This window comes from Oryzias latipes, chromosome 23 (assembly GCF_002234675.1).
Source record: "Oryzias latipes chromosome 23, ASM223467v1".
In the NCBI taxonomy this organism is placed as follows: Eukaryota; Metazoa; Chordata; class Actinopteri; order Beloniformes; family Adrianichthyidae; genus Oryzias; species Oryzias latipes.
In genome coordinates this window covers 11042700-11060736 of record NC_019881.2, presented here as the reverse complement: position 1 = coordinate 11060736, position 18037 = coordinate 11042700, and the positions used below count along the sequence as shown (strand labels likewise).

Below are 18037 nucleotides of genomic sequence, written 5' to 3'. Positions count from 1 at the left end.
TGATATTAATTTGGTAAGTGGAAGTAATGTAACGCAAAACACAAACAAACCTGAGACAGTAAATATTAGGAAATTTATTCATGATGGAAAATGGGCAAACATACATGAAATTTAAATAAACATAGTAGTTACACTCAGCAAAAAGTAGTCTATTGTACTTTAAGTAGACTTTGTCTATGCCAAAAATTAGGCCGTTTTTCTTTTTGTGTACTAGACTGTAAACTTAAAATGATCCAGTTTCTTCTGAACAAGTATTCAGTTTGAATACTTCCTACACTACATCTACAGACGACTGGTCTGCAGTAGAGTTGACATACTTTTAGGCTACACAGGCATACTTAAAATAAAATTCAAGTGTACTACTTTTTGCTTAGTTTAGACTGGAGAAAAATGGGTGTAACTATGACAGTTCTTCATTAGAGTCACGGGACAGGAAGTTTGTGATATTCTGATGTTCTGTCACATACCTATGCTGGAAACAGAGGCAGCAGAAGTATGTGCCACCTTGTGATTCTAGCATTTATGCCTTTTTCATCTTATGGATTTACTGTAAAGCATCAAAAACAGTAGAGAACAAACTCAATATTTAATGGTCTTATCTGTTATATTCTGTATGGATAAGAGTTAAAGTGTCAATTTATGATTAAAAGTAAGAACCAAATTATTTACAAGTGTGTGTATGTATATGTATTTTCCATTCAATTTCATGACCAATTATCCTAAGTTTGATATATTTCTGTAAATATATCGATTTCTGCTGTTTGTCTTCTTTAGTCTTATTTTGTTTTGATTGCTTAAAATAAAACATTTCCAAATCCAAATCCAAGCTGTGATCTCTATTTGGCTTCTGAAAAGTGCAGGAGTTTATACAGCTTTTTTAGCTTTATTCCATGTGTCACAGATGCAGAAAACGAAAAAAACTCAGGTCATTACTAGTGGCTGTTAATTCATGTAAAGTTACAATTCAAGACAACAAGAAATTTTGAGAGAACAAACATTCATTCTGGATCCATCCATATCGGAGAACAAGTAAAGCCCTTTAAATAGCATCACAGTTTTTAATGATAAGTAATATAATGTGAAATAAATGTAAAATTAATAAAAACATTTTTTTTTACAAATACATGGCATAATATTACAGTCTTTTTTTGGGGGGGGGGGTCGAACAAAATTGAAGAAATATGCGATTTAGTAGTCCTTTTAGATGCTGCTTTTTCAAATTCATTTTCAAAACCACAACAAAATTAAAGGAAAAGTTGAAAATGTGGTATTCCAAAACATTTTGCAATCTGACCTTTTTTTTTAAACTAGCACCTGGATTTTTATCGTGAAATTTATGACAGAATTTATCATTATCATTAAGTCTAAGTTCTTGTCTCAAAGACCCTCCTGGTTCTCCAAACCTTCCTGGCTGATGATAGTGAAACGAAGTGGACAGCCCATCCGTATAGACCAGCTTTGGCTCCCCGAAATCAACGTCTCACCATTGCAGGACGAAGTGAACCGTCTTTTCAAATAGACGAGCTTTGGCTCCGCGAAGCCGACGTCATGATGTAAAGCTCCTGGGTTTGCTGGAGTCTGAGCAGAAGAGCACGCCGGCCCGGGCCCAACTTCTCTGTACGAATATTTAGAACAAACCGCTGTTTGAGAATGGCTGACGGGGCCCTCAGACCCGAACTTCATTCAACTCCGAACGGACCCGGTTCTTCATCAGGAACTTGCGCGGCTGTGCCGGTGTCTGAACCGAGCGACGGCGAGGGAAGACCACGCGTGAGCAGCGCGCGGTGCCCGGGTGAGGACAAGGGCGGCCAAAACCCGCCTGGTTGTCAGCCCACCGAACCTGCGAATGGAGAAGAACCCGGCGCTCAACCCCCTGAGCCCCGTGGGGGGAGCCGGGCTCGGGCGGGCTTGTGTTACCGCGTGGAGGGCGCGCGGGTGCCTGAAGGAGAACAAAGAGCACCTAGAAGGTGTATCGAATCCGCGGAAGGGCACGAGCGCGGTTCCGAAAGCCAGACTGGCACCGAGCTGGGGTCACTGGACAGGGAGTCGCCCTGCCGAGTGGATTCTGAAGACAGGTGAGGAAGACTCTGAGGACCCGCAAAGGTCGCGTGAGGATATAATTATGCGCCGTCCTAAAAGAGGTCACGTGCGCTTTTACGACTCAGCCGCGCGGAAATGAAGCACCTCTGGGTGAAGAGATGGAGGCCAGGAAGGCATCTCCCTCAGGGAGCGCGTGCTAATCAGAATTCATGGAGGCAACGATGTCTAGTTGAATTAAGTAAATAAAAGAATAAAAATTAGAACGCTGGTTAGGCGAGATAAATTTGGAGATGAAGTACTAAATGAGTTTAGGTAAAAAACACTTACGTCAAAGCTGCAATCTTCTTAGCACGACAGAACCGGTTTTTCCAGCATCTGTGGACCCGTTCCGTGAACCTGGAAAATATTTAAATGTTTCCTTCACAGAAACTTGTTGAATTGGATAAACAAGCCACATCAAGTGCAAAACGGTGTAAAACTGTTTAAAAATGAGTAATACATCGTCGTGAGTTAGCTTGATATTTACCTGATGCGAGTTTTTCCCTTAAATCTTTTCGCATTAGAAACAAATACGCATATATTTTTTCTTTTTTAGTTAAGAAAAGTGTTAATTTAGTAATCATCACTGTGATTCATATTTATGATAAATTGATATCATAAGGGTTGTTTAAAGACTGCCATGATTGTGACATAAAAGCTGAACAATCAAACAGATGCAGCTTTCTTATGGTCAGGTGCATTGTGGGATTAGTTGCCTTCCTCTGGACAAAACAGATGATGATGATCTGAGGGATATACAGAGAACCATGAATCTAGAAAAGACGTAAACTTGTTTGTTTGGTCAGAATTACTAACCTTAACAATCTGTCTGACAAAACCAAAAATTATAAACTAGGGTTAAAAAAATCCTAACCAATCTTAGCTTACAAAATCCAATTATATTTATCATATTAATATAAAAACGTATTGTTTTGAAATGTTTTTGTGAACGACGACTGTAACCAAAATGTTTTCCTTTAGATCAAAGACTATCAGAACTTTTTGAATGGGGATCTTCTGTGTTTACGTGTCAGTACTTTTAGATGGCATGAAGGTGGATGGAGGTCAAGATGAAGGCTGCAGGATTCTGCTGCGATCAAAACCTGCACAAATTACACATCATTTTAAGGCCGTGTCACATCCCCACTACGTGCATTTTGTGCATTTTCCACGTATGAAATGGTGGTCTCTTCGTGATTCATGCGTGATTTACCGGTACATAATTTATGAGTGTTTCTTACATTCGTCATTTTTTCGATGTGCGCAGATGTCCATCAAGGATTTCGGCCGACTGGTTTTTACTTGAATTCTGTTTTGAGCTGTTCATGGTCAGTTGAAAATTATGTTGTTTAGACACAATTATTACATAAATCCTACACAGTTGTGCTTGATTTTTGTGAGATGCATACACGTTTGTGGCTTTTCACGACCGTTCCACATATGTCTAACAAACCTTTCACAAATGTACCACAGATGAACCACTTTTCTTCCGCACACATATCACGTTCAAATTATGTAATTGATGCACAAACCACTAATGTATTGCAAAGAATTCTGACGTAAAGACCACAACTTTGCTCACTTCTTCCACGTCAGCATAAATTAGTGCACCCCCTTTAAAAAGTTCTAATTTAATTAGTAGCTTGATGAACAAAAGAAATAATTTCCAAACTTTTTCCAAGGTTGAGGTTTATTGAGCATTCTTTAACACCAGAACATGAAATTAATTAAGGTTAATGATTTAATTTAGATCACATAATCTTCAGTTTCCCTTAACTTTGTTGAAGCAAACATGAATACACCCTGCAACAAAAACGAATACATCTAGTGTTTTGAATGAGCACCAGGATTTTGAAGGACAGCACCAAGTCTTCTAGGCATGGAATGAACAAGTTGGCAACATATTGCAACATCTATCTTTTTCCATTCTTCAAGAATAACCTCTTTTAGAGCCTGCATGCTGGAGTGAAAGTGATGCTGAACTTGTGGCTTCAGAATACTTAGGTGTTCGATTGGGTTCAGATCAGGAGACATACTTGGCCGTTCAATCACCTTCAGCCTGTTCTTCAGAAATGCAACAGCAGCTTAAGAAGTGTGTTTTGGATCATTGTCATGTTGGAAAAGTGCTCCACGACCAAATGCATCAATTGATGGCAGCATCTTCTCTTCAGTATAGAGCACTACATTGTTGAGTTCATGATACCATCAATGAAATGCAGCTCCCCCACACCAGCAGCACTCACGCAGGCCCACATCAGGACACTGCCACCACCATTTTATCACTGTAGGCACCATGCATTCTTCTTTGAGATCCTTACCTTTGTGACGCCATACAGTTTTGAAACCATCATTTCCAAAAACCGTGATCTTTATCTCATCACTCCAGAGTATTGAGTCCCAGTAGTCTTCATTTTTTTCAGCATGGACCCTAGCAAATTCTAGGCATGCTTTTCTGTGCATGAGCTTTAGGAGAGGCTTCCTTCATGGATGATAACCATGCATGCCATTCCCCTGCAGTGTGCCCCGTATGGTGCTGGACACCTCTTAAATGAACCATTTGACTCACTTGTCTGCCTGTTAATTAGAATTTTGTAGTCTTAAGTCTGGCTTTTCTCCTAAGAATGTGGCTGGGGGGGTACTCATTTTTCCAACATGGGCTTGAATTAATTTGTTAGGAAAATCACTTTTGTGTGTGCAAATTAAAATCTCTTGTTTGCAATCAATGGCCCTCCTTTGTAGGTGTATATTGTAGCATAGTATTTCAGAGAAAATACTGATTCTGAAAGGACACCAAAGGTTTTCTGACAAAATGTAGTGGGGTGTGCTCATTTATGCGGAGCACTGTAAATTCACGTATGACCAGTTTTTCCTTGTGCAATATGTTCAAAATGTACATAGTGGCTGGGACCGGCCTCAATATTCTGAACAACAGATTTGCTGCCAGGTTACGGCCCGACTTCCTCTAGTTTTTTGTGTGCTTCAGTATCAGCTCCACCTTGATGGACATGGAAAGCACTGCGTCCAGCGGGCGCTCCACCCCTGCCATGCTCAGTAGCCATGATGGGGGAGTGACGGCAGCGGCTTCAGCAGTGGCAGGCGGAAAGTCCCTGAGCTACACCTGCTTCTGGGATGAATGCCAGCTGCTGTTCTCCAGCAGCCCAGACCTGGCAGAGCACATCCGAGCTTCCCATGTGGACCGACAGAGAGGGGGGGTGAGTGGATCCCTGATTTAAGTTCTGAGCAGAGCTTTACAGTACACTTGGACCACCAGAACCTGAAGCTAGAAAGGTTTATTTGCAAACATATATGTTCACCAGCTGCTGATTGTGTTTCATATCAGCATCTCTTTATAAACATAGCAGGTACGTATTGGACCAAGAGGGAATGTAAAATGTATAGTTCAGTTTGACTTAAAAAAAAAACAGCAAGGTGAATGTTAAAGAAGCCTATAACAGACACAGCACCATTAGGAAGACCGCTCTCTCTCTCCCATACACAGGATTCATACACTGGTATAACCTGTACTTCTTAATGAAGTTAATGTGTCTCTCCCTTCTCCCAAAAATCTTGGATTGTAGCGCGAAAGTCCTTCGTATCTTCGTTTAGTTTTAGAAGTCTCTGTCTCAATGACGATGTAAGTCCAACTTTGAGACATTTTTATTATTACATCCATCATTTTTGCAGTCAGTCTAAACACACCGCTTTTTTTATTTACTTGTCCTGGCCAACAGCTGAGCAAACAGATGAGAGCTGAAAACTTCTTGTGTTGGACATATTTTACCATTACAGCAGAGGTTATAAATCTTCTGACACAAAGTGTATATTTGAATAAACCCCTTTTGTAATTTAGGCAAAACTTTATTCATATTAATTATATTTGTAACAGATCTTTTGTTGGACCGGAAGAAAAAGAAAAGGAGGGGAGAAGAGAGAGGGATGTTGGGGGGGGTTATAGAAGGGAGGGGGGGTAAAATCATAAAGCAACAAGTTGCTGGATGTTTATAAGCATTACGGACAGGTTTAGATGTACAATACAGACCAAAAGTTTGGACACACCTTCCCATTCACTTGAATAAGAAGGTGTGTCCAAACTTTTGGTCTGGACTGTATAACAAACCTAAAAGGGGTGGGGCCTGTTCACAGACACTCAAATGTTACAAGCATACCGTTTGGCTTCAATAATGTTCATATACGCACAAGTAAACATGGACATTCAGCAACTACCGCTCAAACACGTATACTTATGCATTCAGACTAACACAAATGAAACTATCTAAACAGAATCCTATTGAACTTCATTAGCAAATACTGACATACCCACCCCAATGAAAATTGTGTTTTGGGTGTTTTTAACATGTCCAAGATAAAGAAAATTAAGATTCCAATTGCATTTGAGTCTTTCTAATGAACTCCTGCTGCTCTGGAGAAAACGCTATGAAAATAAATCAAACGATGATCGGAATGGGCCTTGAAGAATAAACACGAGCGCAGTCTTTGTTGCCCCACTTTGGGTATTTTCAGTGCAACATGATGTCAGATATAAACAGTAAATAAACAGTAGACAAATGTGAAATAAATTGCATATTAAATGGAAAGTGAGGACATGTAAATAATGTCAAGAATGCATGAAAAAACTGATAAAGCAATAGATTATTATCCTACGCTGACTAAGCTAAAGACATGCAGTCAACCCAGTTTGGAAGTTTCTTAAAGCTTATTAGGAGAAACATAATGGGGGCCAGCACGCTGGCTGTTAGCATCATGCTAACTAGATACAGTCACAACCACAGGTGTGGCTTTTGTTTGATGACTGCTACAATTTGTCCTATTCAGCAGGTTCTAGAGCCCAGTTCTGAATAACACTCACTCCACAGTCAGGTGGTTGGCCCGCTCCACTAGATTATAGTATGAATATTAAGTATCGCACTGCTCAGGGTAAATATTAGTAGTAGTACAATATTTATTTCAAATCAAATCAACATTTACATGAAATGAAATGCAAGTCTACACTAGACTTTAAAAATAAGATTTGAAAGGGGAATGGAAGAAATTTAGGATTATAAGAATGCAATCCCCACTCAACAATACTCATAACAGAAAAACAACAAGAACAAGATTAAACTATTTGACATTATAACGTTAACATTCGACAAACACACTCTGACCACACACCACGCCCCCTGTAAAAGAGAAGGAAAAAAGAAATAGACGTCTCAGCTGAAAAAAGAAACAACACCCAAACAAAACAAACGACACGTGTAAACACATATATACAAGTTTCTTCTTTTTACCCTTTTCTCTTGCCCTCATTATTTTCTGCTTCTCCTCCCTCTCTCTTTCCTTATCTCTTCACTTTTTCTTTCCTTCCTTTTTCCCTCTTCATTTCCTTTTTTTCCTCCCACTGCTTATGGTCATTCCTCAGAGCAGGAAAAAAAATACTTATAAATGTATTACATGTATGTGCAGTATACCATGGCCACACTGTATTTGTAAGCCTGTTCATCAATGTTTCATTGCTTCTTGGTACTTACTCCTTATGTATTTTTTAAACATACCTATAATAATGTATTATGAACAGGAAAGTGGCGTCTTTGTAACTACAGTTCAGGCTGGTTTAGTCAGGAGGATCTGACCCCCAGTTTTGTTCCTGATGCTAATGAAACACAAAAAAACTAGATTGTTTTAAGATGGTGTCAAACTACAAAAATGTTGCAAATGTGTTGGCTCAGACCTCATCCCAGATTCAAACAATAGTTGGTACAGAGTGTGTGTGTGTGCTTCCTCAGGTGTTCGTGTGTCTGTGGAAGGGGTGTAAGGTATACAACACCCCGTCCACCAGTCAGAGCTGGCTCCAGAGGCACATGCTGAGCCACAGCGGAGACAAGCCCTTTAAGGTAACACAACTTAAACTTAATGTCTTCCATCCGATCGGGTCTCTCATTTGTCTTCCATTTCTGTTTCTTTAGTGTGTAGTGGGGGGGTGCAGTGCCACATTTGCCTCACAGGGGGGGCTTGCCCGCCACGTACCCACCCACTTCAGCTCCCAGGGCTCCTCCAAAGCATCCAGTCAAGGCAGAACAAAGGAGGAATCTCCGTCCAAGGCCGGCCACAAGAAGAGAAAGCTCAGGAACAAATATAGGCGCTCCCTCCGTACGTAGCTGCTCACGTGCACATGCATACTGAACATATGAACACCCATACGTATCACGTGCATACACACAACATACATATTTTCACATTCACACACATTCTTCTCATGTGCACAAGCATTCTGTGCAAAACACATTTGCTTCAAATAAAAACCTAGTACAGAGTGCAAACTCAAACAAATTCCCAGATGGCAATGCGGGTAATATAACCAAACGGGCCCCTGGTCGGTTGTACACGTCTGTTAATCTCAACATCAGCCGGCCGGATGTGTCATCATCACTCTGATGAATCTTGACAACTCTTTCTATGGCCAGGCAGCTGAGGCTCAACTAACAGGACCACCACACCCACGGAGAGTTCTGGAGTGGCCAAATGCTATATCTGTCTAGTCTGCGGGGTGGGGAGGTATTCCTAGAGGAATCTCGCCCAAATGTTGTCAGCGAGCACCTGTGAGTGCCGCCAACGTCTCCGACTCAGGATCTCAATGTCTGGATAGACTACCTGAGCCAACAATCCGTCAGGTCGCGCCATCAGGAGACTGCCACAGGGTCGATGTCTGCCACGTCCGCAGAGTTGTAGCCAAGAGGTTTAGAGTTAAGGATGGACTCCACATCCAGGAGCACAGTGAGAAGGACTTCCTCATATACTGATTGGGCTCCAGCAGAGGTGTTCACATAACGGATTTCCAACTTTCACATGCCACCAAAGTTAGGAGCTGCTGGTGGGTGGAAGTGGAACTTGATTCTCTGCTTAGCAAGCTGTTGCTGTAGAGCAGGTCCCATTCTTGTGAAGGCGTCCTTGAGATCATGTTCTCCACTTTTGAAGTTAGTCAGACCAGATCTCCGCTGGTGTTCCACATCTGGCAATGAATCTCCTTAGGGCCATGATGTAGGTGTCCACATCCAACTTGTCTTTCAGGTTGGTTCGGCATGTTGTCCATTTGCCAGAGCTTCTCCACATGCTTGTAAAGCTGTTCAAGCTTTGATGGGGAAAAAAATCAAACGGGCACTGCACTGCATTGGTAGGCCGGCCCACCAGGTATGAACTTGGCCTTAAAGGGTCCACCCATGTTTTGTGAGAAATGTTGCTGGGCTGCTGGGGTAGCTAAGTCTGATGGGCTAAATTGGTGTGATGAGGTGAGGCTGGTCAGAACGGATGGGGAAAGATTCGGCATATCTAAGAGCGGGAATGGGAAGACCACGGAGGTGCCTGAACTTCTGCTGGCTTTCCATCGGATGGGTGTGCTGGGCAAGGCTGAGACGGTTATCTGTAAAGGCACTCTCAATCTTGTAGCTGGTGTGAGGTTTAGCCACTGAGGAGATATGGAAGGTCACAGCAGGTCCATGCAGGATGCGGATATCCTGTCTGACTGTGTGAAGAGGGAGATGTTCAGGTGTTTCCTTAATGCCCAAAGCTTTGGCTGCTGATGGTAGCAGCTTTAACCTTTCAGACCCATCATCCAGTAGCAAAGGCGCTCAGTTTAGGGTTGTGTCTCTCCATCGGGATGTCAATCACCCATCACGATGGACGATGGTATCGTCCATCGTGATGGGTGATTGACATCCCGATGGAGAGACACCATCATGATGCCACGCCCCCGCCACGCTGCGAGTAGACACCATAAGCCGCGGTTACATGTTCAAAATATCTTGATCGTATCAATGGTCGGATTAGAATCCAACTGTGTACATGGTCCCAGAAAAATGTTTTCAGAATATAACAAAAGTTCACATGTGTCACACTTTTGGTCGGAATAAATCATTCGCACATGCGCAGTAGGGTTTGGAAAACCGGAATGACTGAGGATATGACTTCCGCCGAGCGGCTTTATACATTGACATGTCAGCTCCGTAATATAAGAGATGATCTTCTAAACGTGCTTTTAATAATGTTACGATTGAGCACAGGTGTTAGCTCACCTTTGCACTAACAGTTTGCATGATTGAATGAATGAAAGATTTCACACTAGTTGGTTTAAAGGCATAGGTATGCGTTCGTGAACACTATCTGTTTTGTGTACATGTAGACATGTGGACATTTTTGCAGCTGGCAGGTGTGTTGATAATATTTGAGTGTGTGTGAACAGGCCCCGCCTTTTTTGTACTATATTTGAACCATACCGTAATGATAAACAACCAGTAAACCTGTCTGCTCTATGCTGCTTCATGGTCTTACCCCCCTTCCCCTCCTATTATCACCCTCCTACCCCCCCCTCTCTCTAACGTCCCTCTCTCTTCTTCCCCTTTTTCCTTTTCCGTCCGGTCCAACACCAAAGATTTTCAAACATGATTGAAATTAATAAAGTTTGGCCTCAATTACAAAAGGGGTTTATTCAGACATACCTTTGGTTTGTCTGAAGATTAATAACCCCTCTTGTTAAAATAAAATATGTCCAACACAAGAGGCCCTCAGCTCTCATCTGTTTGCCTAGCTGTTGGACAGGACAAGTTAAAAAAAAAAAAATAATAATAATGTTATGATTATTATGAAACGCCTGTTCGACTGTTTTAATTTTAATCCGTGTGGTCAGCGCTTTTTCTGTTGAAGAGCAGAGCCGGAAAGAAGCCAGAATTAGCAGTATGCTAAAACGGGCTAACAACATTAGCTTTGGGTGGTGCTGCTATCTGCATCCTGGCTGCACGTAAACATGTGGGAATAACATCCGCCTTTATTTTGTCGGGACGGGACTCGAAACACAAATCCACGTGATTGTTTGAACGGTTTCTGAGGACTGAGCGACATTTCTGCTTTGAAGCTCACACCGCCGCTGTGTGTGTGCGCTGACGATCCGAGCTCTGCTCAGACACACACTTTTAGACCCGGTTCTGAGTTCGGTAGCTTGTTCCCCTAGAGCTGCTGGACGGATCGCAGTCCTAAATCTCCCACACATACCACTCATGTAACAAAGCACCCCCCTTCCCCTCAAACACAACGCTGTAAATCCGCGCTCCTCCGGTCCACTTGACTAGTTAAGTGCGGGAGCGGAATACTTATTTCTATTTTGTTTGTTACTTTTTTTTGTTAAAGTCACTGGATCATCGCGGATGAGTCATTAGTTGGGAAATAAAATAAATAAAGTAATAAAGTACAATAACGAATATCAATTATATAAGACCAAAAAATTAAAAATATCCCCCCCCCCACGACGATATCATCGTCCATCCCGATGGTTGACAGCAAACATCGTCAACGGCCAATTTAAGGGACAGCGCCCAAGTTGTCCATCCACCATAATGGATCGGGATGTGAACCACTTTCAGCATGACTCGGCCTACTGCTCTGGTCAATCTAAGTAGAGGGTGTTGGAAGCAGAGTTGGTTAAGCACCTTTCTTGTTTGGCTACTTCTTAGGGAACTCTTTCGTAGTTTGTATTAATTTCATGAAGGGCCAGGAGATGCTTTCTATTGCACACGCTATAAGGTTTCTTTAATGTGCACTGAGCAGCGAGGTGGGGCTACAAGGGCTATTGACTTGTATCCAGTCTTTTAGTTGCTCTTTGGAGAGTTTGGCAACTTCACCACACTGACTTAGATGGTGTTCATTGCTATTACAGTAGGTACAGAACACTTTGCTCTTAACTTACTCCTTAATGTAACTAGATTTAGATGACAAGGTTCGCTTTAACTCACCAGCGCCATGGAGGCCTATTACGCTTTATCTGGCTGTACGGCTCTCGTTCTTCATACTTGGCCTCTCTCTGATGGTCTTTAGAGTGGTTTGGTTGTCGAATCCTTGGCCCCAGGACTCATAGGCTACGTTCACACTGCAGGGCTTAATGCTCAATTCGGATTTTTTGAAAAAATCTGATTTGTTTGCTAGACCGTTCACATTTCCAAGTAAATCCGAACTTTTGTGATCTCCAGTGTGACCGTGACACGACCCAAACGAGACCCGCATGCGCAGAAGCCAGAAGAATACTTAACGGTGAAAGACGTCACTTGTTGTTTGCGGAGCAAACTTTAACAATGGATGTCAACAACAGTGTTGTCAAAAGCGGAGCTCTTTTTGTAATATTAAATTTATTTTCACGAAGGAGCAGCACAATTACAATCTTCTCATTTTAAGAAGGCAATGGAGTCGGGATCTTCTGTACCCACTGTTGTGGAAAGGAAATGTGCACGTTCTCGTTCCCGCCTACTTCAACGCAAAATGATGACGTTTGTTGCGTGTCGATGACGTACGGTTTGGAATCAAGTCACCTGGCCGGTCAGACGGCGGTCGCAATTGAAAAGAACGGCTACAATTCGGAATCAGGATGGCAAACCCACGGGGCCTGGGTCGCAATTGAAAAGATCGGATCTGTGTCATTCAGACTGTCATGAAAAGATCGGAATTGGGCCGCTTAGGGGCAAAAAATTCGGAATTGGGTCATTTCAGCCTGCAGTGTGAACGTAGCCATAGAGTAACCACTTTGACAGGTCAATTAAGGTGTGACTGGTTCCTGCCTGCTTAAACTGGTGTCTGCAGATATCAGCACGCTTTTCAGGTGGAAGCTTGCCGAAGAGATGTGCAACGTGTGATCCACAGTTCAGTTTGACTTCACCTTTACGGCCCAAGGTTTGCAGTGCCCCACCAGGGACTGTATTTGGAGGGCAAACTTCTGAAATGCAGCAATGTCTCCACACTTAACTTCAGATGCATCAAAAACACTGGCTATCTTTCTGAGGGCAAGTTGGGGTTGGCTGAACTTATCATGGAGAGCTGCCAGGGTGTCATTGTAAGGAGTTGGGGAGTTCAGATAAGCATCAGCTTAAGGTGGTCTACAAGACTTGGTATCTGAACAGTTTGGTGGTGTTAGCAGGAAGTATGTTTTCTAGGGCTACAAGAAGCCTGGCAAACTTGCTGGGGTCTGGATTTGGGAACTTAGGAATGGTAGGTTGAAGACCTATGTAGTGCTGTTCAGGTACTGTGAAAGGCACGTTGAGGTTAGAAAGCTGAATGCATGATGCTGCCCTCGTAGCTGGAGATTGGGGCTGGGTTGACTCAAGGAATTACTGTTTTGTATCTACAGAGACTGCAGCTGGTGGCATATGTGGTGGTGGAGGAGTAGGAGGTGGCCAATGAGAGGCATAAGCAGTGTCTAGAGGAATAACACAGTTGGTTACTTACCCCATCAATCTTAAGCTGCTTCATATCCTTCTGCAAGTCTTATTCAGGCTCAGGCCAGGGGGGAGGATCAGGCCAATCGCTCTCCTCCTGAGGTTCTACTTTAGGAAGGGAGATCTGGAGTAATGCAACTCAGGTTTGCTGAGCTGGACTGTGGGACAAAGCCATTTCTGGTTTCAGTGTCCGAGCAACATTGATTAGCTCTTTGATCTCACTTCGGGCCTCGTGCAGTTCCTTTAAGCCTGACTGTATCCACTCTTGTAACTATAGCAGATTGGCATTCTCCTCTTGAATAGCTCTGATCTCTGTGTAGAAGTGGTGGTCGTGGCGTGGGCCAGCCTGGTACAGCGTTTCACATTCCATATTTGTCTCCTGGAAGCAGCTTGGGGCTAACTGAGGCGTCTCGGATTGACCAGCATTCTCTGTAAAGCTTTCTGAGGGAACTTAGGATGGTTGGAAGAAACTCATCTGGACATCAGGACAACGAGTCTGTCTTTTGGGCTTTGCATCAAGGTGCATCTCTTCTGCTAGATCCATCTGTACTGTTCTCTGGCTTGAAGGACCAGAATGTTGGCATCTCTGATGTCCTTACATCCTCTCCAAGGTTATAGAGGGGCTTCAATTTGCCCCTCTCCAAAAGTATCTCCTTCAGTTTTTGAAGCATGCGTCTTTCTAAACTAAGAGCAAAGTTGAGCCAAAGAATTGTATACATCAAATGTTTCCATTTGTTAAATTATTAGCCTAAGGACACGTTGCATATAGTTTATTGAGATGATTTGCACATGTAACCTTTTATAATAGCATATTTTCTTCATTTAGTCTTTTTTTGCATTCCTAAAGTTGATCAAGTTTCCTGTTATGAAATTTCTCTTAACTTTTTTCAGCTAATTCCGTATTTAGCGGACATTGTTAGGATCTCAGGGACCAGCTTTAGCAAATAGCATTCACACTTGTGTTATGGAACGTAATACAATTTTTTGTAATAGTTTAATTATAATGCAGTGGACCCTCGTTTATTGTTGAAGTTGCGTTCTAAAAACAACGCACAAAATCAGAGTAGTCATCTTTTTTTAAAAGTATTTTTTACAATAATTCTAGATGTTTAAGGCTTTAAGATTTATGTACATTTTGTAAGCTGAATGCGTACTTTACATAAGTCAGAGATGGATTGAAAGTGGTCTACAACTAAATTAAGGAGGCAGAAGACAATTGGCTGTTAAAAAAGGGGTGCATAATTGATTGATTTCCTTTTGTTTTCAAACACTAAATAAAAAGGTTAAACATAATAAACATTGATTAAGTGCTCAAAAAAGGAGAAGGTATAAGAAAAATCTTTTTAATTCCCACCACAAGCTTACTATATTTCATGTAAATGTTTTTACACATAAAACATATAATCATTATAAACACAAAAGAAATAAAGGAAAACAAAAAAGGTTCTGAAATAAATCCACAAGGCTGCAAAAGGTAAGCCACGTTACAGTGAGGGTAAAACACAGTTAACGTTGTGATGTGACACATTGTTTCCTCTTCCAGCACAACATGCTCAGCTGTTATTCTGTGTCAGTTTTACAGAGCTCTTGTTTTATTTCTGTGAACGTTTTAAGCTCACTAAGATGCATTTTCACCAAAAATGTTCAGGTAGAAATACATGTATTTCTATTCACTCTGTCTGTTTAGTCATTTTAATCTGTTATGAACTAAAGCTTTTCAGATATTTTTTTTGAAAATGTTTCATTCATAGATGGTGTTTATAACTACCAATAAATGATAAAAAAAAATAAGGTTTAAATTCCTACTTGGCAGAGCATTTCTCCTGACGTATGATGACATTTATTCTGCTTTTTCTACATCAACTTTGGATGTTCCTTGGCTAAATCCTACCTTTTACCTTGGCAGCTTTTAGTGGTAAACATCACGTTTCTTGTATTAATCGGTTAACTATTCAAAATTTTTGTTGTTGCTCTTTGCTGCTCTTCACTCCTATTGTGTTCGCTGGTCTCAGCAGACTCTTCACTCATCGTGTCTTTCTGTCTACAGCGAGACCTCACGACTTCTTTGATGCTCAGACAATGGACGCCATCCGCCACCGAGCCATCTGCCTTAACCTGGCGACGCACATTGAGAGCCTGGGCAACGGAAACAGTGTGGTGTTCCACAGCAGGGTGGGGGTTGGCTTGTGCCACTGCAGGAAATGACAGCGCACAACAGGTGTCACTTTGTTCATGCTTGTGTTTCAGGTCATTGCCAGAAGGAAGGAGGCCTCTGGGAAAGTGAAGTTGCTGTTGCACTGGACACCTGAAGACATGTAAGTCTTCACCAGGTTCAATGCCCCCACCCCCACCCCACCCTCTGTTGTGTAATGTAGTTGCATTGAAACATTTTTTGTGTCAGACTGCCAGATGTTTGGGTGAACGAAAATGACCAACTGCAAATGAAGACCAAAGTGGTTCACCTGTCCAAGCTGCCCGCTGACACAGCAGTGCTCCTGGACCCCACCCTCTACAGGTATATCTGCAGACCCCCATAGAATCTGTTGATATGGCTCCTCTTGCACCCCCTCATTACAACACTTTTCTGCAGCAGACTTTTTCAAAATTGTAATTGTTTAGATTTAGGCGCTTGTCTCTTTTTCCCCTTATAACCAACCCCCCACCATCTGTTCCTGAGTTCCACACAAACCAGGAAATAGCAAGTGTTGCAGGTCCACAAAAGACAACTGCAAGCTGGTGGCAAAAAGGACCAGTAGAGTTTGGTCTGTAATGTTCATCATAGAATCATTTCAACTGGAGGAGATAGAATGTTAAAAAAAATGAATCAAGAAATCCCAATTGTTCATCTCAGTCTTGTTCAGGTCTACAACCACTGGTGTCATTCGAAAGCTCTTTGGTCATGGTGAAGAGGTTTCAGTCTGTTTAAGGGTGGGAACAGGTGTTTTTTAATCAGATAACTTGTTTATTGGTGTTAAATACTTGTTTTATTGCCCCGTTATACAAATAAATGCTTTAAAAATCAAACAATGTGATTTTCTGAATCCTTTCTAACAATCTGTGTTGGAGTTGAAGTTTTTCTATGCTGACGATGACAGACCAAATCTTTCTTTTTAAAAGGGACAACTTGCAGAATCATTGACCGACACATACTTGTTTGCCAAACAATTTTATAAATCCCATCAGAGCAGAGGAGGTTGGAAAGGTATCATGAGGAGTATTAATTAGACTGAAACGCTTAACCCTCTTATTTTAACAAAGTTACTGACACTTAGTTGTGATATGATGAGGTTGGGAGAAACTCAATGAACTTCCTTTTGTCTTGCAGGATGTTCTTATGACACGTCCATGTGAACGCCGCCTCCTCCTGTCATCGTTCCATGAGCCTTTTTCCTGTTCCTCCGGAGCAGTGCTGGGTTGAAGTGAATTTTATTTGAATGTTCTTTGGTTCTGAGCTTACTAAAGCTGTAACTGTAAATAATGCCATACAGATTTGTAATATATTTTTTATAATTTTCTTTTAAATTGGAAGTGTAGATTGTTTCTGATAACTATTTTCTTTTTAACAAATAAATGTTAGAAACTTATGCTTGTCAGATATTCCTATAGAGCACCCCAGTTTGAAGGTATTAGGTAATTAATTTATTTAGTTTAGTTTCTTTTTTACACCAAATACTTGTTGGTAGAAGGGGGTGGAGTTGGACCCATGTTTGTGAATAACACAAACAGGCGACATGCAGATTTTTAAGAATATGAAGCAGAGATGTCTGTTTTACACAAAAAATGTATTTGCCACATTTTACTTTTTAAAAACTGGATTAAAAAGGCAGGAGTCTGTGAATACTGTTTCCTTTGCCATGGAAAGCGCTGTTCCACATCAGTCTACATTCTGGTTTTCATTACCTAGCCTGTGTTGGAGCTCTGTTTAAATAACTATTGTTGGGTATATAATATATAAATCCTAGAGGTAATTCCAACACATAATCACTGGTATATTGATTAGTTCCTTAAAACCAATTTACTCCTACCCTTAATATACATGACTTTTATAAGCACGGTCAACTTGCAATTCAACGCATTTTTAAAGTCCCACTATGATCATCTTTTATCTATTTTTAAAATATTCCCAGGGGTCTTTTAATTATATATATTATAAAGTTTTTAGCCAAAATCTCAAAAACTTTGTTTTCAAGGCCATAGTTTGACAGAGCGACAGGAGTTGTGGGTGGAACTGTTGGTGCGGAAGTAAGCCTCAGCCTATTTCCCATGATCATTTGATTAGTTGCTAGCTCACAGCCCCTGAAGATCACAAGCTAACATAAGCAGTGCAAGAAAGATGGCGAGTAATATTGGAGCTGTCCGGCCGTACAGTTTAGATCAAGATTCCAGCTCAGACCAAGAAAACGGAGACGTTCCTGGATCTATTCGTCTGCAAGGGGATGTGTCAGATTGGAGCGGAGAAGAGAACTTGTGGCCCCGCCCAGCGTATTTTCTATGTCAAAACAGAGCTTTTCCCAATGGCATTTTTTTTCGTCTGCTCCATGTTTACTACAATTTGAATAAAGAAATTCCTCAGAAATGCAGGTTAAACTCAACTTTATATATCTTCGTCCATCATCAGAAAAATGCCTAAAAATGCCAAGCAACTTTCTTCAGAGACAGTCTTCATAGCCCACTCTACAGAAACACCACGAATAGGACTAGAACCAATA

At 41.6% G+C, this 18037-nt stretch overlaps 1 protein-coding gene across 1 annotated transcript; it reads left to right on the top strand.

Annotated features, from left to right (window-relative positions):
• The first annotated feature begins 1295 nt into the window (after positions 1 to 1295).
• LOC101173755 (zinc finger protein aebp2-like) lies at positions 1296 to 17170 on the top strand. The gene is made up of 8 exons (XM_004082987.4): positions 1296 to 2075; positions 5063 to 5291; positions 7866 to 7973; positions 8046 to 8229; positions 15376 to 15500; positions 15576 to 15643; positions 15730 to 15843; positions 16654 to 17170. Exons 1-8 carry the CDS (start codon positions 1651 to 1653, stop codon positions 16664 to 16666), a joined length of 1266 nt encoding a protein of 421 aa, XP_004083035.1. The 5' UTR covers positions 1296 to 1650; the 3' UTR covers positions 16667 to 17170.
• The last annotated feature ends 867 nt before the right edge of the window (positions 17171 to 18037 follow it).

What these genes read in the sequence shown, in the direction of transcription:
- LOC101173755 (XM_004082987.4), top strand. Translation starts at nt 1,651, where the DNA reads ATGGCTGACGGGGCCCTCAGACCCGAACTTCATTCAACTCCGAACGGA. An exon ending in CAAATATAGGCGCTCCCTCC is followed by an intron (nt 8,230 to 15,375) that starts GTACGTAGCTGC and finishes TTCTGTCTACAG; the next exon opens with CGAGACCTCACGACTTCTTT. An exon ending in GTGTGGTGTTCCACAGCAGG is followed by an intron (nt 15,501 to 15,575) that starts GTGGGGGTTGGC and finishes CTTGTGTTTCAG; the next exon opens with GTCATTGCCAGAAGGAAGGA.